The sequence below is a fragment of the Babylonia areolata genome, chromosome 5 (genome assembly GCF_041734735.1).
Source record: "Babylonia areolata isolate BAREFJ2019XMU chromosome 5, ASM4173473v1, whole genome shotgun sequence".
Classification (NCBI taxonomy): domain Eukaryota; kingdom Metazoa; phylum Mollusca; class Gastropoda; order Neogastropoda; family Buccinidae; genus Babylonia; species Babylonia areolata.
Window position 1 is genome coordinate 51412191 of NC_134880.1, and position 24437 is coordinate 51436627.

General features: G+C 40.9%; 1 protein-coding gene across 2 annotated transcripts; it reads right to left on the reverse strand.

Moving 5' to 3' along the window:
* On the reverse strand, nt 1-24437 carry LOC143282150 (SURP and G-patch domain-containing protein 1-like). 2 transcript variants are annotated; one of them, XM_076587692.1, is made up of 14 exons: nt 24194-24437; nt 22877-23055; nt 22393-22440; nt 21552-21612; nt 20822-20916; nt 18161-18272; nt 11020-11132; nt 8571-8750; nt 6988-7085; nt 5691-5865; nt 4852-4949; nt 3953-4107; nt 2265-2394; nt 1-1212 (listed from the first exon to the last, which is right to left on the reverse strand). In XM_076587692.1, the coding sequence occupies exons 1-14, from the start codon at nt 24346-24348 to the stop codon at nt 1186-1188; spliced, it is 1626 nt and encodes a 541-aa protein (XP_076443807.1). In that variant the 5' UTR covers nt 24349-24437; the 3' UTR covers nt 1-1185. The 2 variants fall into 2 exon arrangements, with proteins under 2 accessions (XP_076443807.1, XP_076443806.1); XM_076587691.1 differs by having other exon boundaries at nt 18161-18284.

Below are 24437 nucleotides of genomic sequence, written 5' to 3' on the forward strand. Positions count from 1 at the left end.
TTGTGATTTAAAATGTTTTAATGAACTACAACTCATCTGTTACAAAACATGGCTTGATAAAACAATCACTGACAACTGTTAATTAACAAATACCTCATGAAAACTGGTTTTATGATTTTTACTTCTTAAGATTGCTAAAAACGAGCAAAATGGAGTATAATAATAATCACCTCATAGAAACATACACATGCTACTTTACAATTTTCTGCATTTTACTTGTGACTGATGGGCCTGGCAGTCAAAAGGTTATACCAGTCTTGACAGGCTTAGGGTTCAAATCCTGGCAGAACCTGGTGCTTCATGACCTCATGTTTTTATGTCCATATTCTACTAGTTCTGGGAATACAAAAGAACCCTGTATGCAGCATCCTATGCCCCTAAAATCAAGTGATGCTGTCTAAATAGATAAAAGACATACATGTAAAAGCAGTTGGAATAGTGATGCCAGAAAACTGACCAAGATTTGTGTCAATATTTCAAAGTGGATGCTGTATTTCAAGCAATGTATCAGGAAAACTTGACATTTCATTAATGCGCATGCACTGTCCTAAGGTGACAAAGCTGCAGAATATTGCTGTAACACAACCATGGTATAAATTCATTCACTGTCTGACACTTTTTCTCTCCTTTTTTCAGCCTCTCCTGAGAATTACAACACATAAGGAGCATGCACACACACACACACACACACACACACAAAACCCCAGTAAATTACCCAAACCACCAAAGTTCATCTCCTTCAAATCTGGATTAGCCCTATTCCTCAGTACAGCAAAATGATTCATAACATGATACTGAAGTTAAAAGTTGAGTAGATTCCAAGGTCATGCTGAGCATTAAAAACCCACCTCTTCCCCTCTTTTGTACATCAGAGATGTCTGTCCATTAATAATTTATGAGAATAAAAATTTCATTAGTTCCCTAAAAACATGCAGGATAGCTCACCCAACTAAACTAGACGTAAGGAAGAGCATGTAAAAGTCTCAAGTCTTGCATAAATTAATCTGCAAGTTAAAACAGCTGGCATTTGATAAAAGACAAGCTCCTCAATAACAAGTGTGATTGGTCATGCTTTCTGGCAGCCTGGTTCGTGGAAGGACAGGCTAGACAAACAATACACTTCCCAATAATACAACATAAGTTCATGCATTCTCTTGGAAGCTGCTGCTGCTGTGTCCGTTCACTTCAGTAGTATGGTCGTCTGGGATTATTCTGGAGAAATAAAAAAGATAGTAAGATAAGATGATGACAATAAAACTGAACACTATACTTACATTTTATTACATAACTGCATCTGTAATAAATCAATAGAAGTCTTCCACTGAAACGCAAATGAAGTCATTCAAATGCCATGGTAAAAACTGGATTTTCAAGGACAGTCCTTTTCTGGGACAGTTTCCTTGAACAACCTCACTTTTCAAAACTGTCCTGTGACATTTTTCTTCCTCAACATGACAGTTTCCTTTTCTGACATTAACTTTACAAAAAAAAAAACCCCTGACAATATGAACCTCCACCCCCGAGTGCTCTGTTTCAATGGAAGGAAAATATGAAGTTCTGAAGGATGGGGTGCCTGCCGTTCCAACCTCAGCACATTATCACTTGTCCCCAGAGGAGGTTGGGGAGCTGGATAGCACCATCAATGCACTGTTACTGTGTAACTTCAATCACTCATACCACCAGATAAAGGATAAATAAAACATGCTCTTAAACTTTGTATTGAAGACCAAACTATAACCATGGCTATAACCATTTGTATGCAACACTCAATGAAAGAAGGAAAACGACTCATATCAATTAAATTTGTCAGAAAACAAAATTTACACCCTCCAGTAAGCATTAAATGTGAACCAATTAGAATGCAACCACAAACACTAAAATAACTTGAGCAAGGTAATATTACAAGGCAACAAAGACAACACACCTTGCAAACTTTGAATCGACACAAAACAAAACGGAAAAGTTCACTGATGAATTCAACCTGGAAAGCATAAACTGCTTTGGTGGGTGTGGTGTGGTGGTGGTGGTGTGTGTAAGAGAGGTGGTCGTTTTTATTGTTAGCTTGTTTCTCGGACTAAATTTCTTTATTGTTAGCTTGTTTCTCGGACTAAATTTATTTTGTGCTGAAATATTTAATAATCAATTCTGGTAAATAAACATTAATGCAACTGAAAATTATTCATATTCCCACAACAAATCTCACACCCACCTGTCCTAAAAACATAATGGGGTGGGGCTCCTGGAAAGAAGACAAGAACACTCACCAAAGGATTGGGCCTGAACCTGTAGGCCAGCATCATTCTCTTTCTGTAGGCGTCGTACTCGTCATCTTCCTTGCTCAGCTCTGCAGGGCGCTCAACTCCCAAACCCCGATTCTCACGGGAAACGTTACCCCTGGAACAAAGAGAAAGAAGACAATGTAGGCGGTTTGCACTACTGATTTTTGTACATGGACAGAAAGACAGAGAATACTGTCTATACAGTGGCTGGGGTAGGGCTTTCACCTGGCTAGTGTTTCACATGTACAGTGTTTGGGGGAAGGATGCAAACTTTAGCAAAACACAGAATAAGGAAGCCAGGAAGGCTTCCAAAGGGGACAGGAGATTGCAGAATATTCTTTGTGGTTAATAATATATTATTTATCATTGCTTCTTATAGTCCAGCTGACAGCACTAGGCCAGATCAGGACTGCCCAACTACACAAACGTCCAACCGTGTTTAACACAAAACTGTCACACACACACACAAAAAAAAAACCCTACCAAACACAGTTCATGACATACTTTGTGATTAATTCTAATAAAAATAATAAGAAAAAGGTCTGTTATCTGCCATATTATATATATGCAGCTTCCAAGGATCAACAACACAACAAAGACCAAAGGGTCTACAACACAGCACAGACCCAGGGTCTACAACACAGCACAGACCCAGAGGTCTACAACACAGCACAGACCCAGAGGTCTACAACGCAGCACAGACCCAGAGGTCTACAACACAGCACAGACCCCAAGGGTCTACAACGCAGCACAGACCCCAAGGGTCTACAACACAGCACAGACCCCAAGGGTCTACAACGCAGCACAGACCCAGAGGTCTACAACACAGCACAGACCCCAAGGGTCTACAACACAGCACAGACCCAGAGGTCTACAACACAGCACAGACCCCAGGGGTCTACAACGCAGCACAGACCCCGGGGGTCTACAATGCAGCACAGACCCCAGGGGTTGATAACACAGCACAGACCCCGGGGGTCGATAACACAGCACAGACCCCGGGGGTCGATAACACAGCACAGACCCAGACGTCTGCAACACAGCACAGACCCAAGAGGTCTACAACAAAGCACAGACTCTGAGGTCTACAACACAGCATAGCATTGTGGAGTGATGGCCTAGAGGTAACGCGTCCGCCTAGGAAGCGAGAGAATCTGAGCGCGCAGGTTCGAATCACGGATCAGCCACCGATATTTTCTCCCCCTCCACTAGACCTTGAGTGGTGGTCTGGGCGCTAGTCATTCGGATGAGGTGATAAACCGAGGTCCTGTGTGCAGCATGCACTTAGCGCACATAAAAGAACCCACAGCAACAAAAAGGTTGTTCCTGGCAAAATTCTGCAGAAAAAATCCACTTCGATAGGAAAAACAAATAAAACTGCACGCAGGAAAAAATACAAAAAAATGTGTGGCGCTGTAGTATAGCGACGCGCTCTCCCTGGGGAGAGCAGCCCGAATTTCACACAGAGATATCTGTTGTGATAAAAAGAAATACAAATACAAACAAACAGACTCTAAGGTCTACAACACAGTGCAGACTCTAAGGTCTACAACACAGCACAGACCCTGAGGTCTTCAACAGCACAAACAGAGGTCTTCAACACAGCACAGACACTGAGGTCTTCAACACAGCACAGACACAAGGGTCTTCAAGATCCAAGGTGGCCTACTGACTTGTTGACGGGGTTGGTGATGCCCTGTCCCTCAGAGCCCAGCCCGTCACCTTCCTTCCAGCCCAGCTTCAGCATCATCTGGTAGCCGATGTTCTCGCACGTCAGCTTGAACTCCTTGTACTCAGAGTAGTCTGGCTCCCGACCCTCCTTCAAGGCCTGTGAAGACGAAGAGCCAGCAACATCAGTGTTTGTGTAGTTCAGTGAAAAGCGAAACGCAACAAAACTTTTATGGCAGAGCCACCACATCAGAATTAGTGTGATTAAGTGAAATGCAACCATAGTTTCACTGGATCAACTGCTTGATTGCAAAGGATTTCCAGTTGCTCACAGTCTTAACAAGCTCAAGATCAGCTGTTTGCAAAGGATTTCCAGTGCTCAGTCTTAACACGCTCCAGATCAACTGTTTGCAAAGGATTTCCAGTGCTCATAGTCTTAACATGCTCAAGATTAACTGCTTGATTGCAAATGATTTCCAGTTGTTCAGTCTTAACACGCTCAACATCAACCGGGTCATGGTTAAATATGTGTAATTAAACAACCGTTTGCAAAGGATTTCCAGTTGCTCACGGTCTTAACACGCTCAAGATCAACTGTCTGCAAAGTTTTTCCAGTGCTCACAGTCTTAACACGCTCAAAATCAAGTGTTCAATTGCAAAGGATTTCCAGTGCTCAGTCTTAACAAACTCAAAAGGAAACCAAGTCATTTCAACTTTTTTAATGTTTTGCACGAGTTGATTAGTGAACAGCAACATTATCATTAATGCATCCTGTGATTGTTGTTGTTCACTGCAATATAGCATGACTTGCACCTCATACCAGTTACAGTTCATACTTTCTGTGCTGATTCATAATGAATGATCGCATATAATTTCACACACACACACACACTTTTCAACTTACCTTAAATGTTTCCATGAAACGTTCTAGCTCTTCAGGTGGCAAGAAGTCACCAATAAAATGCTTCCCTCTTCCAGCCTCGGTCAACTTTTCAGCATATTCTGTTAAAAAAAGCACAGAGCAAGAAATAAGGACAACTGACAATTCTGTCCTAACAATCAAACGCAACAATGCAAGTCACTGCCAAGTTTACCCTCAAGGCAATCAATCTAATCCCACTGTTCTGTTCTATATTTTTTGTATTCTCTAAACTTGGCACTTTGATCTGATATTCTGATCCAACAACAAGAGCAGTCATTATTATTATTTTTTGTTCAAACAGGAACTTCTTTTGCTAAGCATGGAAGTTTTATTTATTTTGCAAACGTTTTGGTGCAGATAGTAAAAAAAGGGAAATTACTCTGTAATTAATGCTAGGGGAATTAATTTGAATCTGGTTAGGACTTTTTTTTTTTTTCTTTTTTTTTAATGCGAAGCTTTATAATAACAAATACAGAACACATTTTAACGATTAGATTTTTTTTTTTTTTTAAGTGCATCACAAGTGAGTCTTGAAGGCCTTGCCTCTCTTGTTTATTTTTTTGTGCCCATCCCATAGGTGCAATATTGTTTTAAACAAGATGACTGGAAAGAACTGAATTTTTCCTATTTTTATGCCAAATTTGGTGTCAACTGACAAAGTATTTGCAGAGAAAATGTCAATGTTAAAGTTTACCACGGACACACAGACAACCGAACACCGGGTTAAAACATAGACTCACTTTGTTTACACGAGTGAGTCAAAAAACCAACAAAAAACAAACCAACAACACATACACAAAAAAGCAAAACGAAGGACCCACCCTTTGTGGCGTTCATTTCATTCATTCTCTTCTTGTGCTCCCAGGTTCCGCCATCAACATCTTCATCCGAGTCGTACTCATATTTGGGTTTGACCTTGAGGCCTGTGATTTCTGACATTGTCTGGGCCTCCTTTGCCTTCTTCTGAGCGATGATCAGTTCATACATCATGTTCATCTGGCAAAAAACAACATGCATGTTTAACATGTTAAACCATCTTGGGACAAACTATGGCCAGTGATGCAGTGTGTGTGTGTGTGTGTGTGTGTGTGCAAGTGTGTGTGCGTGCTTGTATAAACATGCTGGTTTCTTGTTGTTTTTTTTTTAATATCTCCTATTTATTCTAAGACATTAAAGATCAGAAATACAGTCATGTGTTCAACCTCTGAGTCAGCAGACAGACACTGAGAGTTCCCTCTCTTTTGTAACTGTAATAAACTTGCATTGTTGAACTTCAAATATTACATCCGCCACATGGGAGAGAGGGGGAGGGTATGATAGGGACTACAGGGCAAATAGAGGGATAGCTTGTTGGGTGGCGGAAGCCGAATAAGAAAAGGAACGGAGTGAGTTCAGTCTGCTTTCTGTTATCGTGCACATTTATTTTCAAATGTGTGCAAACGTTTTGTTACAGTGCAGCCCAAAGACACTTTTCCATGTTTTATGGGCAACTGAAGTTGTATCTCGTATCAAAGGGAGTTAAGTGTTCAACAAGGGAGTTAAGTGTTTAACATCAACTCGAGCAAAAGTGGCTGTGTTGATCTCTAGGGTCTCTCCTCAGGGGCATGATCGCTGGTTGCCAACTGCGAAAAGTCTAAAAACTTTCTCTGCGGAAAATAGGAATTCCAAGCCCAGGCACTGGAGCAATGACTTAGTGGTGATGTGGTTGACAAGGAACTAAGTGCCCATGGGTTCCAGGCTTATACAGACCAAGAATTTGAATGCTCCACTCCACTAGATCCTGAGTGGTGTATTGGTGCTGGTCTTTTTGATGAGGCGATAAATCAAGGTCCCGTGTACAGCCTACACATGGTGCACATGAAAAGAAAAGAGCCTGCAGCAACAAAAGGGTTGTTCCTGGCAACATTCTGCAGAAAAAGGCACTATGATAGTAAGAAAAACAAAACAAATTCAAACACCTGCAGACAAAAAAAAAAAAAAAAAAAAAAAAAAAAAAAAAAAAAAAATGGTGCTGCACTGTGGAAACGTATTCTCCCTAGAGAGAACAGTCTGTATTTCACGAGGAGAAATCTGTTATGACAAAATACAATACAATACAGACGCCAAAAAGCTACTGACCTCTTTCTGTTCCCGGATCTGCTTCATCTGCTCTGGGCTGATAGTGTCGCTCCCCACCATCTTGCGAGCAAAGTCCTGGATGGTTGGGTAACCAGACGCTAGCAACACACAGAGTCACATTTTCTACTGAATCTTTGACTTTTACAGGCTGCAGATGAAAGAGTCTGGCACGCGCGTGGGTGTTCAAAACTATGACATCAATCCACAGTTATATATATATTTCACAGTAACAAGAGAAGAGTCTGCATGCTCACACACACACACACATACATGCACCTTCCAAATGTAGATATTACAAGGCACAATTGCATGACCATCACAGAACCAGGGCAGAAGAAAGATAGAATTATGCTTTAAAGTTGGCTTTATTCAAAACTTTTCTCTTCTCCTTCTATGCAAATGTGTGTGTGTGTGTGTGTGTGTGTGTGTGTGTGCGTGCGCGCGCGCGCTTGTGTGTGTGTGTGTTTTCTTCAGTTTAACGTCTATTCACTATAAGTGTTTTTAGATGTGTGTGTGTGTTGTGTGTTGTGTTGTGTTGTGTTGTGTTGTGTTGTGTGTGTGTGTGTGTGTGTGTGTGCATGCGTGCGTATTACAAACAAAGGTAATGCTACAAAAACAAATATTTTGAAAAACTCAACTCAAAGAACAGTCACTTTTCATGCCTATGCTCTTCTCTTTTACTTTTTTGTTGTTGTTGAAACATCTTGATCTCTTGAACAAGTCTCTTTTAAGACTCAGACATGTGGTGGATTGACTTTTTTTTCCCATTTTTCTTTTTTAATCGGTCCAACAGCCATGGCAAGATGTACACAATAACTGTGACAGAGAACTCTATATATGGTTTAACTATATAATTGATGTCTGTTACCGGCATCACTCTCAATCATTTGGTGATTAGAATACTGTTACACATCTTTGTCTGTCATCTTTTAGTGCGTGCATGCATGCGTGCGTGCATGTGTGGTTCCTTCGTTCGTTTGTTCTTTAGTTTAGCGTCCTTTCACTGTCAGTGATATTAGACGATGTGTGTGTATGTGTGTGTGTGTGTGTGTGTGTGTGTGTGTGTGTGTGTGTGTGTGTGTGTGTGTGTGTGTGACAGTATATGTTTGTGTGCGAGTGTGCATGTGCATGTTTGTGTGTGTAGTAATTATTCTAAATCAATATACATAACCCTTTATCTTTTTTTTAATCAACTGCATAACAATGATAATGATTAATACAGTACATGTCCTATCTGTGAAAAACTACTTGGGGCTGTTCAGTTTATTTTTTTCAGGGTACTTAGTTATGTACATCTGCCCTTAAAACATTCGCCACCCACAACTATGAATCCAGAGGAAAAAAAAAAACAAAAAAAAACTTTCATATATGCATACATTAAAGTAATTTTTATGTGTGAAGACATATTGTCACCAACAAGAAATCACTGCACCAACAAACACTGTTGTCTTTCACACACAAAAAAAGTCTCAGCAGACTTTTTTTCCACCCCCACAAGGAAACGTCTCCCACTTGAAGTGACTGTCCCAGTCCCAGCACTGAATCTGCAGAAATGATTAATGTTTGTCTCCCCCTCCACTCACTTGGCACGGAACGTCTGGCTGCGGCAGGCTGTCCAAGCTGAACGTTGGTCGCCACCCCTGGTCCAGTCCTTGACATTGTGGGCATCACAGGTGGCGCTGCTGCTGGGGGAGAGGGGCTGCGTGTCTTGTCGTTGCTCCATCGACTTTTCTTTTTGCGCAGCACTTTGGACCTGCTTGTTTCTGTTGTTGGAAATGGAAGGTCAAAAGTGGTGTTCATGGTGAACAAATTTAGTTCCGTGAAAACTCTTTGCATTGCTGGTAATTTGTAACAATGGTGTGATGCAAATTTAATCACGATGTGTGTGTGTGTGTGTATGTCACAGTTCTGGGTAAATGCTGACATGTTCTACTTTCAGTATCATAGGCATTCAGCTGTGAAACTCGTAATCAGCATGACTGTACAACACATCTGTGACACAACATTGCCTGTTTAGGTACTTGTCATTCATAACACAAATAATGAAGCATGAAGAAAGCAACTTTAAAGGAATTTTTTCCCTGAACACTGCATTTAAACTACTGCATATTTACCATGACCCACTGGGACCCACTGAAGTTAAAGCAAGCATGGATTGTGATCCCTGTCTCAAACAAAATATTAGTCCGTAACAGATAAGTTAAGATATAAGTATGTAAGAAATAACACAGAAATCTGTGTAACTCGCAACCCTGCCTCAAAGTGACAACCACGGACAGGCACCAAATGGTCAAAGTGCCAAAGTGTTGGACTTCTGATCCTAGGTTCAACCTTGCTTTCAGCATCTGGTGAGTTATGGTGGAGATTTCTCCAATCTATCAGGTCAACATAATGTAGACCTGCTAGTATCTCAATTCCATTTTCGTGAATACAAAGGCAAAAGATCAAATATGGTTACCAAAGATCACAAACTCCATGACAGCCTTTGGTGGGTTATGGAAACAAGCATACTGGGCCAGATTACCCACCAAAATGGTGTATGGCTGCCTTATTGGTGGGTACTAAATGCCTGCCTGTACGTGCAACTGAATGTGGGAGATGCAGCCCATGAATGCCCAAAGAAAGGGAGTCACAATATAGTATATGAAACTGAGTGATATTTCGCAAGAGTGAGAGAGGTTAAGGGGTGTGGGGTGGTGAAAGAAGAATGACAGCTGAATACAAAAAGGAAGGAGAGGACATTACTGCAGGAAAGTAATAACTTAGCTCCGTACACCTTACACATACAAGACACACTCACAAAAACAACAACAAAACACAACAAACAAACCAAAAACATAAGAGCATACAATTTCAACAAGCAATGTTTGTTTAGATGCATCGTTTCTCTATCAGGACTAAGTTTGGTGTCCAACTCACAAGCCTGTATCAGTTCACTGAAAAACAATGGTAAAGTAAATCACAGCACAACAGTCGTGGACATCACATCACCTGATACTGATGGTCTGAATAACATGCAACAAACTGTTCAAGAACCACCACTTACCGACAGCGCAATGACCACAAGCGAACTGTGAGCTACAACACTCCACAGCAAGATTAGGAACAGTAACTGATTTTAAATCTATTGCATGTCAAATTTACACTGCTTTAGAAAGCTATTATGGTAACTATAATTCATACATTCTATGAACAAAGTTTGCTCTGTCCTCATTCATCCATGGAGGTACAGATCAATGCACACAAGTTATGCTTGAATTCTTTTCAAGGACAAAGGATCTGCATTTAACTTGTATTAAAAGTTATACTGTTTATCTGACCAATGACAAGAAAAAGTATACTGATAAAACAGAAGAATTTTCAACATCCAGCCTCATTAGTGTGCATGAGGTGCTAAACTTGTTAGGTTAATAAAACAATATTCATTACAGGAAAAAAAAAAAGGGATAATACTTCTTATGCTGTCATGGATTACATCTGCACACATAAACAGATCGTCAACTGATAGGTGAAAATTCTTGTTAATTTTTTTTAAAGTCCAAACCAGACAAAAGATATCCTCTCTTGACAAATCCAATGCCAAATGCAAGACCTTGTTTTCCTGGATCAAACACATTGTTGCTTGGACCTTTTCATTGTGGTGTTAATATAGTCCTGCTTGTCAAATGGAACCATGCCCATTAAGACAATCTGTCTAGAAATAATGTTTTCTGTTATAAACAAAGTGACACAGCAGGAACTTGAGGATGACAACTCTTAATGATAAACAGTGCAAATGCTGCAGTTCTTGTTTTCGCCAGCAGTTCAAAAACATGTATGTCTTCTTTCTCTGCTGTGCCACATGACTGTCAGTGATTTTGACCATGAAGAACTGAGTATTTCAATTCAATTTTGTGTCCTTTCCATGTGCACCTGGTAACAAGTATCTCAAAAAAAAAATCAGAGAAATTCTATATATACGTCAATAACAGTATGCAGGCTTGTGTATGATACTATGATACCTATTAGTATTACCAGTTTTCTTCACATTACCTAGGTCATCATCCTCTATGTCCCCATCATTGCCTTCGTCCTTGGCTTCACGTAACTTCTCCAATCTCCACCTGTAGTACTTGTAGGTATCTGAGTCATGGTCTTTAAGAAACCTGTCAGAAAATCAACCACGCAAGTAAACATTTTTTTTTTTTAAACAGGAAGAAAGTAAAAATTAACAATATTTCCACTTATATAAACAACACAATATCATTTTCACTAATTTGTTTTGATTCTTTTGTTTGTTTCTGCTGTTTTCCTTGAAACATCAGGAAGAGAAACAATTTTCCTCTCACAAGTTCACATGTAACTTCAAACACACCCTTATCTTATGAACAGACTCTATATTGAAATAGTAAAGCAGTTATTTTTCTATGTTAGCTGACTGCAACTCATGCAAAAAATATATGAATAGTCCTTCATGTATAAATGACAATTTTTACCTGCCACACAGCCATAGTCTGACGTGGTTTAAATAATCTATGATTGTTCAACAGTACACATGATTACAATGCAAACAAAGATAAGGGAGCATCAACAAGCTTAAATCTCACATGTTGCACTTCAATTTTAACAAGACCGCTGATGAACCATATTATCACTTGTATCAAATAACTTATTCATAACAGTTAGTAAAAAAAAAAAACAAAAAAAAAAAACCACCACCAAATAAATATACAAATAAGTACAATAATGCCACTATCAATATCAACATGAAATTAAATTCAAATTTAAATACTCCGATTTCAGGATTATCAGATCTTCAACCTGACTATCTGACCTGTATCACTGTATGCTCCCTTAAAGAAAAGCATTACAACCTAAACAAGTCAAAAGAAAAGAAAAGGCACTGTGAAGAAGACAAAGCCTGTAAGACTGAAAAAAGAAGAAGAAGAAAAGAAAATAAGAGAGGCAAGGCCTTCAAGACTCACTTGTGATAAATTAAGTCCCCTAGCATTAATTACAAAGTAATTTCCCTTCTTTACTATCTGCACCAAAACGTTTGCAAAATAAATAAAAATTCCATGCTTAGCAAAAGAAGTTCCTGTTTGAACAAAAAATGATAATAGTGACTCTTCTTGTTGTTGTGTCAGAATAAGAGGTCAAAGTGCCAAGTTTAGAGAATACAAAAAATATAAATATAACAGTAAATGCTGTTTGCATATAATTGGCTTCTTTTTAAAATTTTTTTGTGCCCATCCCAGAGGTGCAAAGGAAATTTTCTATCTAAAATTACGTTTAAATAACATACTTACCGTGACCCAACTAGTGCAGACTCCGGCAGGGGTCTGACATTCCTGTCCTGTGCAAACTATCCGCCCATGCGGAGCAGACGAAACTACGGCCGATAACCTCCCGGAAGTAGGTAACCTCCCCTTTGTCCCGCTGGTTATCGCCCTCTTTTGACGGCAATATGCCATCACCAGCGCAGTAAGCAGGAAGAACAGGAAGCGGGGAGGACGGGAGGGTCTTAAATTTGGGTCACGGTAAGTATGTTATTTAAACGTAATTTTAGATAGAAAATTTCCTTTTAATTACACATACTTAACCGTGACCCAACTAGTGCAGAATAGCACGACAAGGTGGAGGGCTCGCCTGTTCTACTGTCTGTGAGCTGTAATGGTCTGTTGTGCAGCTACCACAGAAGCGATGGCTCTTGCGTCATCAACCCGCAGGCGTGCGACATCTCTCTGGTAGAAGTCGATGAGCCATTATCCCTTAGGCGATAGGTGTCCCTCAAGTAGAATTTGACGAAAGTAGAGTGTACTGTGTCGCCTAAGGACATTAGTGCGGGTAAAGAAGACAGAGGTCCACAGCTGTATTGTGGGGGAGGTCTGTGGACCACAGCTGAGCAGATGAGCGCGGATGAGCGTCAATGCAAGGAGGTGCGCATGTGGTTTGATCTGATGATTCCACAACGGATGTGGGCCGATAGTGGAAGTGGTTTTTGTGTTTGAAGGAAACTGTGGCACGAGACACAGGTAGGTCACCGTGTTGGGCCTGCCTCAGGCATGACAGCCAGATCTGTGGAGCTCCTCCATGCGAGCTGACAGGCGATGGGCACTCCCCCGCCCCTGGCCCCCCCCCTTTTTTGACGTTGTCAAAAAATGACAGCACTGGTATGTTGCCTATGCATAGGATGGCAGACATTTGGTAACAAAAGACTTGATGTCCCTGGTGTCTCTGGGACAGGGTTGTGTAATTGCCCAGGTAGGTACCATCACGAAGGGGCATACAGAAGGCTTGGTGGCTTCTCTGCCTGAGTGTGGCCTGTTGGAGTAACCTGCAGAAGGTTGTCGGCAGTCAATGGCTGGGTTGGATCAGGCTGTGGAAGTGCATTTCATGTGCCCACAGGTCACTGAGTCTCATTCAGTGATGGAATTCCCAAATGGAAGAGGGTTTCCATGGGGAAAATTTTGCTGAAGGTTTTTTAGTGAGAAAGGGGACCGGATCCATGATAGGCCTCTGGCTGTGTGTGGTGCGCACTGAGTCTGGGATGGAGCGGGGCGGGGCAGGGAGGTAAGTGGCTCAAGATGTGTTGTACTGGCTATTGACATCAAGGCACTGATCTGACATACGTTTTTAGTATGGCCAACTGCAAGGTGAGAGCTGTATTATCAGTGGTTTCTTAATTGCAAAGGGAAATCATTTGCAGCTTAGTCTTTCATGAATGACTATGTCTCTCAGACTAGAAGTCAAATTGCACTGGGACTTAGTGCTGTAGCCTTAGGCCTAAGTAGCCTTTGGGAACCTTCCCAATTATGAGTCCTAAGGCCCTCTTGATTGAGGGACCGGGGATGCAACTTGGGCAAAACACTCTCTACTATAAATTGTATAATCGAATTCCAGCCCGAATAGACTGGACAGCAGATGCCTCCTCTGCTGTTCTGATGGAGACTGTCGTACTCGACTGATTATCATATACTCTTCCTAGGAGGACACCAATCAGCATGGGTAAACCAGGAAACAGCTGCTGTGTGCTTCAGGGACGAAGGTGTTCACCATGCAGATTATGTTGCAATGTAAGGAAGCCGGAAAGAGTTGACGGGGTCTTGTGGTGCAACCGTGTGTCAGAAAGACATGGTGCTTGCTTCCGAAGTGACAACAAAGTCATCCTCTGACAGTCCCTTGACCGAAGGCTGGGGCTCCATGATGGGATAGCCTGCCTAGGCTAGCAACCTCTGGAAGTGTCTCATTGGAAAGACAGTGCTTGAGGAGGAATGGCCATCTGTAACCACAGCAGTGGTTGTGTGTAGGGGCCGAAAGGATCGGGCAGGGAAGACTAAGTGCAGAAAGTGCTTTCGAACGCCAATTGTTTGAGACGTTGATGCTGGATTTGTGTTCAAGCAAGGTGATGGGGTGAACTGATGTGCTTGAATGCGGCATCTGCCGTGCTGGTATGAGTGGGCAGAAAGGTACACCCCTGTGGCTAATGGACGGTTCGTTGTGCTTTGTGGGACGCATCCGTCCTCGTCAATATGCCTTTCTCCCAAATGTAGAGGAAAACAATTATGACCCAGGCCTTCTGCTACTAGAGAGTAGTAGAAGAGATGGGCTGAGGGTGATTGTCTCCTGCCCAGTGGGCAGTTTTTGGGTGCGCTAAAACTTGTAAGGCAAGATAGACACCTCTTCATGGGAAGGCTGGCTAGGATGTAGGGCCTGTGTGGAGCTTTTGTCACAATCACAGTGGTGCAAACCAAGGGTTGTTGTAGGCAAGGGGAGAAAGAAGGGATGCCTTACAAACTTGGAAGGAATGAAGGGCATGTGTGTCCAGAGTGGCACCTCTAAGTTGGACTGCCTCACCCTTCCTTGTGCATCTCCAGCCTTATGGGTGATTGTTGCAGGCAAATGAGTTGGGTTGCCTTGTCCGTCCTTGCACCAAGAGAGGCATTCTTAGCCCTGTGGGTGTGAAGGGGGTATGTGTGGATCCCTAAGGACCAGCCACTACTGAAATGTGAAGGAGCATACATTCAGGCGTGAATGAGGCTATTATTATTTTATTTTTGTGAGTGCAGTCGTCCTCCAAAAGCAAGGTAGGGATGAATTTATGAAAATGAATACATATATGTGCCAAGGGAATAAAAACTTCCGTCAGCTCAAGTGATGTCAGAAGTATGCCAATGACAAGAGATCGAGACACAAGAAATAAGCGGCTGTATAAGCATACGTGTAGCGTGCACCGATATACCCAAGTAAGTGGGTAAGTGTGCATAATCATCAATGGAAAGGAATCTGTCCATGCACCTACATATGAGATGTACATACGCATATGAATAAAGTGCCAGTACGTACAGGCAGAGAGTTCTGGGCATTGTGAACAGAAGGCCGCAAATGCAAGTGTGCCTATATTGCTATGTAGGGAATCTCAATGAACAGATGTCAATGAATTGAGATAGAAATATAATTGTACATGTTAATATGAAAGTCGTCTGAACCTATCCCATAAGCACATACACATGTGTATACCGATGGATAAGTATGCATCTATACGTGAAAGCAGAAATGCGTATGAATGTAGCAATATATCTCATATATATGTATATATGTGTGTGTGTATATATATATATGTGTATATATATATATATATATATATATATATATATATATATATACATATATATAGATTTTTTTTTTTTTTTTTTTTTTAAATATGTATAGATTTTTCTATATATATATTTCGTGATTGTTGCTTGTGATAATAAATCAAATGGATAGAAGGGGAAATATTGTGATGCATTTCCTGTAGCCAATAGCCTGAGAAACAGCAAGAAAAGTGCAGTTGCTATGCAAAGATGTGTAAAGTCCCTGACTGGGCATGAGGACCCAATGAGAAACCGAAAGAAAACATCGTTGGTGGACAGCACGGGGGGCAGGAGTGATGTGCTGTGTCGGCGAAACTAACCACAGCTTCGAGCGCCTAGGTTACAAATGTGGAGTTGCCTCCCTTGGCGCCGAAAATCATCGAAAAGGAATGTGTCTTTAGAGCACATATCCCCCTTGTGCGACGTGTCCTCGCTGAACAGGGAGGAGTGTCATGTTGTGTGTGAGAGTCCGTGGTTCGATGCCACCGTAACCGACACAGGTGAAAACGAGCGCAAGGGGAATAATTATAATGCCCCTTAGTGCCGTGGGCATCCCAACCCAAATCGGTTGCCATCGGACGCGAGACGGTCAGGGCATGTGGCATGACGGCGCCGTAATCGAGTGTTATGGGCGTCGTGGGCGAGGGGGTGACAAGTCCGTCGGCTTGCCGTGGGATGTGCATCCCCCTGTTGCTGAACGGCGGTCCAATCTCGCGAACAGCTCCTGCGAGAGGACCGGCGTTCAGTTGTCAGTTGTGTGTTGACGGATAAAGTGATAGACAAGATCGGCCCGAGCACTGCCGAGAGGCAGGATCGAGTTATTAATACATGTAAGAATTATCTTGAATACAAAACTCGTTTACATATTTTCTGATTTTTCAAACACTGCGCACTCAATGTTGAAAAATGCAACAGACATACGTGGGGACTCTCTTTTTCTTCCCCACTTCAAGCGGGTAAAAGGCCTTGTCAGGCTTGCACGCCTTGATATTGATATATGATATGATATAAGAGGTACTCCAACGTGGAAGTGCCAATATTAGTCTGGGAAACAGCAGAGTTAGGCAATGGGGCAGAAGAATCCAACACTGCCTAAGTTCCAATGGGGCGTGCACGTACCTGCTCTGTGGGCGCAAGGCGCGGCACCAGAAGGCAGAGTGGTGCATAATTGCTGCAGCAAGTTTAGCGATGAGTTGCTGATTGTTTGGTTGAGTAGCTTTCTGAGACACCATTAGTGGATGGGAAACAGCAGCACTCGGCGGTGTGGCAGATGGGGTCATCACCGCATAGCTTGGTAGGACCGTGCACACACTCGCACTGAAGGCGAGGAGCAGTGCCGGTGCAAGGGAAATAACTGCGGCGGTCACCGGCAAGGGTGCCGAAGCAGGGGTTGCCTCCCTTGGATCGGGTGATCCGGACAAGGGGGGGGGGAGCACGCGTATGGGCAAGCGTGTCCCCTAGTGGTCCACCTTCCTCCCTACACCAGGGGAGGGCATCCCTACACGCCTCGGTCGCTATTGGATCCGAGACGGTCGAGGCAAGCCGCGTGGGGGGTCGCGTGATCCGATGTCACGGCCGCCACCACGGACGCATCGCACATAGGGCCCAGTCTAACGTGCGGATCCAAGACAAGCTGCCTTTTTTTTTTTTTTTTTTTTTTTTTTTTTGTTTTGTTTTTTCCCCAAGGGATTGTGGCCATTCCATTGGTGCAACTGTGGGTATGGTAAAGAGATAGAGGAGATCGACTCGTACACTGCCGACTGGCAGGGCCGAGAAAACGCGGATCGCGTCGAGTGAGTTCGCGGATCGATAAAAATGACATGAAAGGTAACACTGACCTGAGTGTGTGACCACAAACCTCTAGAAGTCATCAGAGGAGGTGGCGGAGGTCTGGAGTCGACCGGAGGGAGCGGAGGAAGTGGAGAAGGCGGCGGGTTGGCGTTGTTTAGAGGGCCAGGAGTAGAGGGCCCAGAGTGTCAGCGAATCGATTGCGATCGCGCTTTAATTTTAGCACGATTCCCCAATCGAGCTACATAATTATGTGACCTGGTTGGAGACATAATTTGACCACAAACAAGAACGCCAGAGAATCGACAGACAGACAGAAAATACGAAAAAACTTAGCCGTATGAAGAGCACAGGTACAGGAGTCATGATGGCTGCTGGAAAAAGAGGGCGATAACCAGCGGGACAAAGGGGAGGTTACCTACTTCCGGGAGGTTATCGGCCGTAGTTTCGTCTGCTCCGCATGGGCGGATAGTTTGCACAGGACAGGAATGTCAGACCCCTGCCGGAGTCTGCACTAGTTGGGTCACGGTTAAGTATGTGTAATTAAATATTGTTTTAAACAAGATGACTGGAAAGAACTGAATTTTTCCTATTTTTATGCCAAATTTGGTGTCGACTGACAAAGCATTTGCAGAGAAAATGTCAATGTTAAAGTTTACCACGGACACACAGACACACATACAGACAACTGAACACCGGGTTAAAACATAGACTCACTTTGTTTACACAAGTGAGTCAACAAAATCCAGTCCAAAGAAAGCACAACTCACCAGAAGAGGGGGTTCTTGAACTGCCTGACCTGGGTGGTGACCTCCACAGCTTCCCCTCCCGCCAGCACATCTCGGGCCAGTTTGTCGATTAGGGCCAGGGTGGCTTCGTCCTCTGGTGGAGAGACTTTAACAACTCCATCAGAACCTTGTCCCCCAAGGGCCCACCCTCCATGACCTACCCACCCCTCATTTCCCCCACACCACACTCAGCAACGCTAAATCAGTCCTGCAGGGAAATCTGGCTGGAGGTTCCGTTGCCATTGACACAACCACTTCAAATGGACACAAACAGCGCTCAAACCGAGTACTCAGCTTCCAGCCCTCAGGGGTTCTGCCAGCAGCCAGGTCTCCTTGGAGCAAACTAAACTCTAGATTGGAAAGAAACGGTTGTGTTCTTGTTTACTGCTGCATGCTCAATGTCTAGAGAAAGCAACTTCTCAGGAAAGCTGTGAAAATGGCATGAATTTCTTATGTTACTGCTCTCTGAAGAGAAAAACCATGAAAATGTGGATTCAAATTAATCTGAAGGTTGGGGGGGGTGGGGGGGGGGGGGGGGGAAGAAATGACTCGAAGCACAATTTTTTGACAAAGAACTTCACTTTAAAAACAAATCATAACAACAAGTCTGTTAAGTAAATTACTTTGACAGTTTACCCATTTGTCATATCAGAAATGACATCTGGGTTAGACTTAGGACAGTTCATAATGTGATGCTTTGGAATAACCTTTGGTTACTTCACTAGACAGAAAAATAAAGTGATCAAACCATTTGTTGCTTTTGAAAACATTGAGCTGCAAACATAAACAAAAATTAAAGAAATTAAAAAAGAAATGTTTTAATCATTGTAATCTATGGAAAAAAAAGTGAAAACATACATATCTATGGATGACTGTCAGTAAGCAACGATGACAATAATATCCTGTAACATCATAAGTTCTACTCTCACATCTTCCTTTTTCTATGCGCATATTGCTCTTTATATAAAAGAGAACAACTGCTCACTGACCTTCGATGTTTCAAAACAAAAACTTGAGCACTGCTTAATAACACAGTAAATGTATCAAATGTGACTAACTTCCCCATTTGACTAATAGGTGAATACTACATGTTTAAAGCTGGTTGTAGAACTACAAAAAAACAAACAACAACAAAACAAAGCAAAAAAATTAATATGAGACACACACAAATCCAGCTAACTCTACTACTGATCCACTCCAACACCCCCTCAAAACAACCCCAAAAAAAAACAACAACAAAAAACAAACAAACAAAACAAAACATGACGACTAGACTGAACAGTATGCTAAAAGTAAAACAGAAAATTGAGAAATAGAATGTCTACTATTCCACAGACAAACCTGAAGGTTTGTTTCAAAATTAGGTTTCTTGAACTGACTTCAAGTAACTGAACTTTCTTTGGACAGATTGAGGTTTTCACTTTTGTTCTCGTTTTTTTTTGCATGCACATAAGTGACCTCAATAATCTTTTTCTTCCATTAAAAATAGTCTTTACAATGCTTTTCAGCATGCAAGGTGCTGCAGCACATAAGGAGCACTTCTTGAATTTAAAGAAAAACTCTATTTTGAACGTGTATAAGGCGCACACATCTGATAAGCTGCATCTACCGTAAAGTCCTCCAGTCCTCTGCTATCAGTGGATGTTGCCTTCTGAGAAGTGACGACATCTTTGGAAAAATGGATCTGAATCCGACTAGTTTTCATCTGCTTCTTCAATCTCCACTCATCTCTGTTAGTCCATTCGTCTACTTGGTTATCTGTTGCTTTTTTTTTTTCACATACAATTTTTCATATAAAATAATTTCACAGCCTTCAGTCGAATGTACACTGTTTTAAAGCCCCTGTTCCTTAACTTGTGCAATCAGAATCCAGCCTGCTAGCCCTGCTTCCAGTCCCATCCCCCATTTTACTTTGCATTCCGCTTTTGAATAACAGTCAGTTCATTTCTGATTTCACTACTTTCGAACCAAAAATTTATCCCCAACTTGGACACTGCTCTTTTTTTATGGCCTAAGTGCAAAATGTGATCATGTACAGTTGAAATTTGGTGTTTTATGTCATTTGGTTTCGATTTGATATGATAGTGAACAAGAACCATGTTGGACTGACCAGTGGTAAAACTGAAGTATTGCTGTTCAGTGTGATGTTATGGTGAGCGTCTATTCTGATCAACCTGTTTATTGTGATCGTGAGTGATTATTCTGATTAAAGATGCTGTCATATATTGAGTTTGTTATGACAGATGGCATCAAGTGGCAGTTAGAATTTGGTGTTCAGAAACAGATATGGTGCAGGTGGCGCCTTAGTTACAGGCCGAACTGTATGGCATATGTTTAAATTGAGATTTCTACATCACAACCCACAAACCACACCCTTTACATCTTTTTGACTTCTAAATATGAACATTTAAAAAAAAATCTCCCTGGTGTTTTTTGGAACAAGAATATTTGTTCATATGTAAAGAATGACATCAAGATGTTCTTTGGAATGAAAACAAACTTTCTAAAGCGTTGTTCATAATCATGTAGAAAATAACAGAAAATATCTAATATTATGTACACATTTACAACAGCAACAACAAAAGAAACACCATCTGAGAAGCACAAAGACAAACTGTAAATCAAAAAGGAATTGGCTGATACCTGGTGGCTCTTGGTCATCCTGGTCAAATACGTCAGCAATGGTCATTGCTGGGACTGTTGATGACTGCTTTGGTTTTATCGGCTGCCCCACAGAACTGAAATAGTTATCTGTAATTGTTAATAATTATTCTACTAACTAATTCATGCATTTTTATAAATCAATCAATCCACTGCAAAATCTGTAGACCAAAATATGCATACCACAGCATAAGTATATGGTTCATTTACACCCTCAATCAGTATGTGACTGGACAGCTAAATACAGCTAAATACTTCTTTTATTTTTTTTTTAAACAAAAAATACAAATTTCCAATTCAAACAATTAACCTAAGCCACCTGGGAATTTAAACACACACACACACACACACAAAAAATTACAAATTTCCAATTGAAACAACTAACCAAAGCCACCTGGGATTTTAAACACACAAACACATACACAAAAACACACATTTTCACTCTAACTAGCACTTTTAAAAATAAAAACCCAAAAACAAAAAAACCCCTACTTTTAACAGCACTTATTAACTAAGAAACAAAACAAAAAAAATACTAGTAATACCACTGACATAAAACCATAACATTATCACAAACACTTCACAGCAAATAACCACTCATTTTACCCTTCACTTAAAACCACCCAATAATCCCATTCACTATGACAGAAAACTGGAGAGCTATTGTCACCCAAACCAAATGCCAATGAAAACAATTTCACATCAAACTCACAATGACACAGCCTGTTTGATGGTCTTTGCTGATTTTGTAGACGCCTCATATTTTCCTTTATCTGAAAAGAAAAAAAAAATTTAAGCAAATCTAACGGGGGAAAAAAAAAATCAAAGCAAATTATGACTGAATTAGTAAATATAACCAAGGGATCTTTTCCATCTAAACTAAATGTTACAAAACAATGCATGTGTGTGTGTGTGTGTGTGTGTGTGTGTGTGTGTGTGTGTGTGTCAGATTACATTTTAACTACTTAATTAGTTAATATTAGAATACTGTCTGCATGTGCGCACACACACGCAGATGCATGCCTGTGCGAGTGTGTGTGAGCAAAAATATATTATGCACGTATGAGCAGAGCAGATGCATGTATGATGCACAGCAGCATTTGGATTGAAATCATTATTTTAAATTTTACCTTCATTTCTGTTATTTCTTTTATTTTCTTCATTCTTTTTTTTTCTTAACTTCTTTTTTTTTAATTATCAAACTTTGGTGCATCTGTTGTATGAAAGAAAAAAGCACTGATAATTTTTATTTCTGAGTAGTCTGTTTAGTCCAAGAATACTGGCCTATGTGGGAGACCCCCACCCCCATCTTTTTTTTTTTTTTTTTAAACGCTGGTGGCGGTCTTCTTCTCTCATTTTTTTTTAAGAAGTGGAGGGTCTCTGCCATGTTACACTTTGGGTATTGTTAGCTCACTCATCTGGTTTTCTGTTTGTAAAGACAGTCTCAGTAAGCAATTTTTTTTCCTCACATTTTATATGTTGCAGTGAAAGGCAGTAGACTTAAAGAGTGAACATGGACAGACAGTTATGAATGACATTAGATGGTCTGTTACCTGAATCTGTGGTGTCTCCTGATGATGTTTCTGTTTTCACAGATCCTCCTGAAATATATATATATGTATATATAAAATTATGACACTATAATTTACGTCCTATACAAGTGGGTAGAAAGAGGCATAATTTCATGAGGGTAGAATAAAAAAATTAAATCTAAAAAATAAAAGGAAAAAAGCTGTTATTAGCAGATTGTGGGACAGACAGATTGACAGCAGTAAGAAAAAGAAGTCAATACCAGTTCACTTCACACAAAATGACACACACAGCGAAAAAGTACAGGAGTTTACACACAATATATATATTAGAATTTTTACCAAATAGTGGGTTCACACATTAGCAACTCTTAGAAAACTGAAACATCATAGCAAACAAACAAAACTATACAGTAACACACTCATCTTTAATCCCAGTTTCAACATACTTTGAGTAAAATCATAATAATCAAAATATGCCTAAATTATAAACATGTCAACCGTTCACCTTTTGACTGCATCTCCTGCATCTTCTTGAATCTTTCCAGGAAGTTTCCATCATTGGAAAACATCTCCATATGTCCAAGGTTTGGTGCTGACTGTGTAACGGGAATGCTGCCCTTTTCCGTTTTAATCTGTTTCGCCCCGATGCTGCCTACCATTGCACTGCCAGGACGCTTACCAATCCTGGATCAAACACATGTGAACATGTTATAAAAATGGGCATATACACAGTAGGAAATGCAGGAGTGTACTGAGGGAAAAAACAAAACAAAACAAAACAAAAAAAACAGAGGGAGGTGAGGGGGGCGGGGTTAGGGGGGGAGAGAGTGACAAGAGGGAAAGGGAGGGGGGGGGGGGGATCGGAGGAGGGGGGGGGGGGAGATAGAGATAGAGAGAACAGAGAGAGAGAGTGAGAGAGAGAGAAAATTAAAATGTTACATTATGACCACATTCTGAGAAAACTGGCAACTTACTGTCATTTTGAAGGAAGCCTGTATAATCACTGATCAATGGAAAGAAAAAAACACCTCATACAGTCATAGTCAAGGCTGAATCTGATCTAATCTTTTTTTTATTAAAATAAAAAAAAGTATATACAATTTGCTCCACAGCAAACTGTAAAGTGAGTAAAAAACAAATTCTGTTCTGGTTTCATTCGCTAATCTGTAAACCATTCAAAGTTGAAATTAACTAATCATAATCATATAAATAATATCTAAAATATCATAGCTGTATTCGTGCAGCCCAAGTAACTCAAAGTCTCCAAATTAAAAACCAGAGAATAACTATTGCACTTTGTGATAGTAAGACTAAGAGATAAAATACATGAATGCTGCTATTGTCTTAATAAAGAATTCATATGCTGGTAAATTTTTCTTCTTCTTTTTAATACCACTGGTCACAGGGATGGAGTAACCTTGTCTTTGCTGAAACCTATCACAGGTCTTTTTAAGAAGAAAAAAGAAAGGAAAAAACAACAATTACAAAACGCTTGGTTTGCCTGCTTCCACATCCATCCCAAACTTAGCGTATTCACCAATCAGTAACATAAAAAAAGAAATGCGTAAGATCCAGCACAGACCTGAACTGAGTTAAAGTCACACATGATTAATGCAAATCTGTATGCGTAACCACTTACATGGACTTGCTAAGTTACTCTTTGATTAACAATGGAAAACGTAGGTCAATCAAGCTGAAGTTAATTTGAAACAATGCCTGATAAAACCGGACGATCTTGTGTCTTTTTTCATCTATACGTCTACGCTAAACTAAACTGAATTAAAAAGGAACGAAAATAACACAGACTAAAGTCAGTACTTACAGTGCATGTGTTTGAGAACTGCCTGCCTTTGCTGAAGAACTCTCCTTGTTCAATTTGCTTTGCGCTGCAGCTAATTTTTCTTGAATCTTTCTCCTTTTCTCTTCAATGAATTTTTGCTGGTCTTCTCTTGCAATCGGTGAGTTAAAACTTGCCATGTTTGTTTATTATTTCATAAAATAACAGTCTAAAACACGGATAAAACCCCGAGCCTCGGCTCACAACAACATCACTGCTGCACCTCTGA

Bases quoted from the DNA above. Each gene is read 5' to 3' on its own strand.
- LOC143282150 (XM_076587691.1), bottom strand. From the start codon at position 24,348: ATGGCAAGTTTTAACTCACCGATTGCAAGAGAAGACCAGCAAAAATTC. The intron at 23,056-24,193 runs GTAAGTACTGAC...TGTTTGATCCAG, and splicing joins AGTTCTCAAACACATGCACT to GATTGGTAAGCGTCCTGGCA. The intron at 8,751-11,019 runs GTAATGTGAAGA...TTCCAACAACAG, and splicing joins CATAGAGGATGATGACCTAG to AAACAAGCAGGTCCAAAGTG.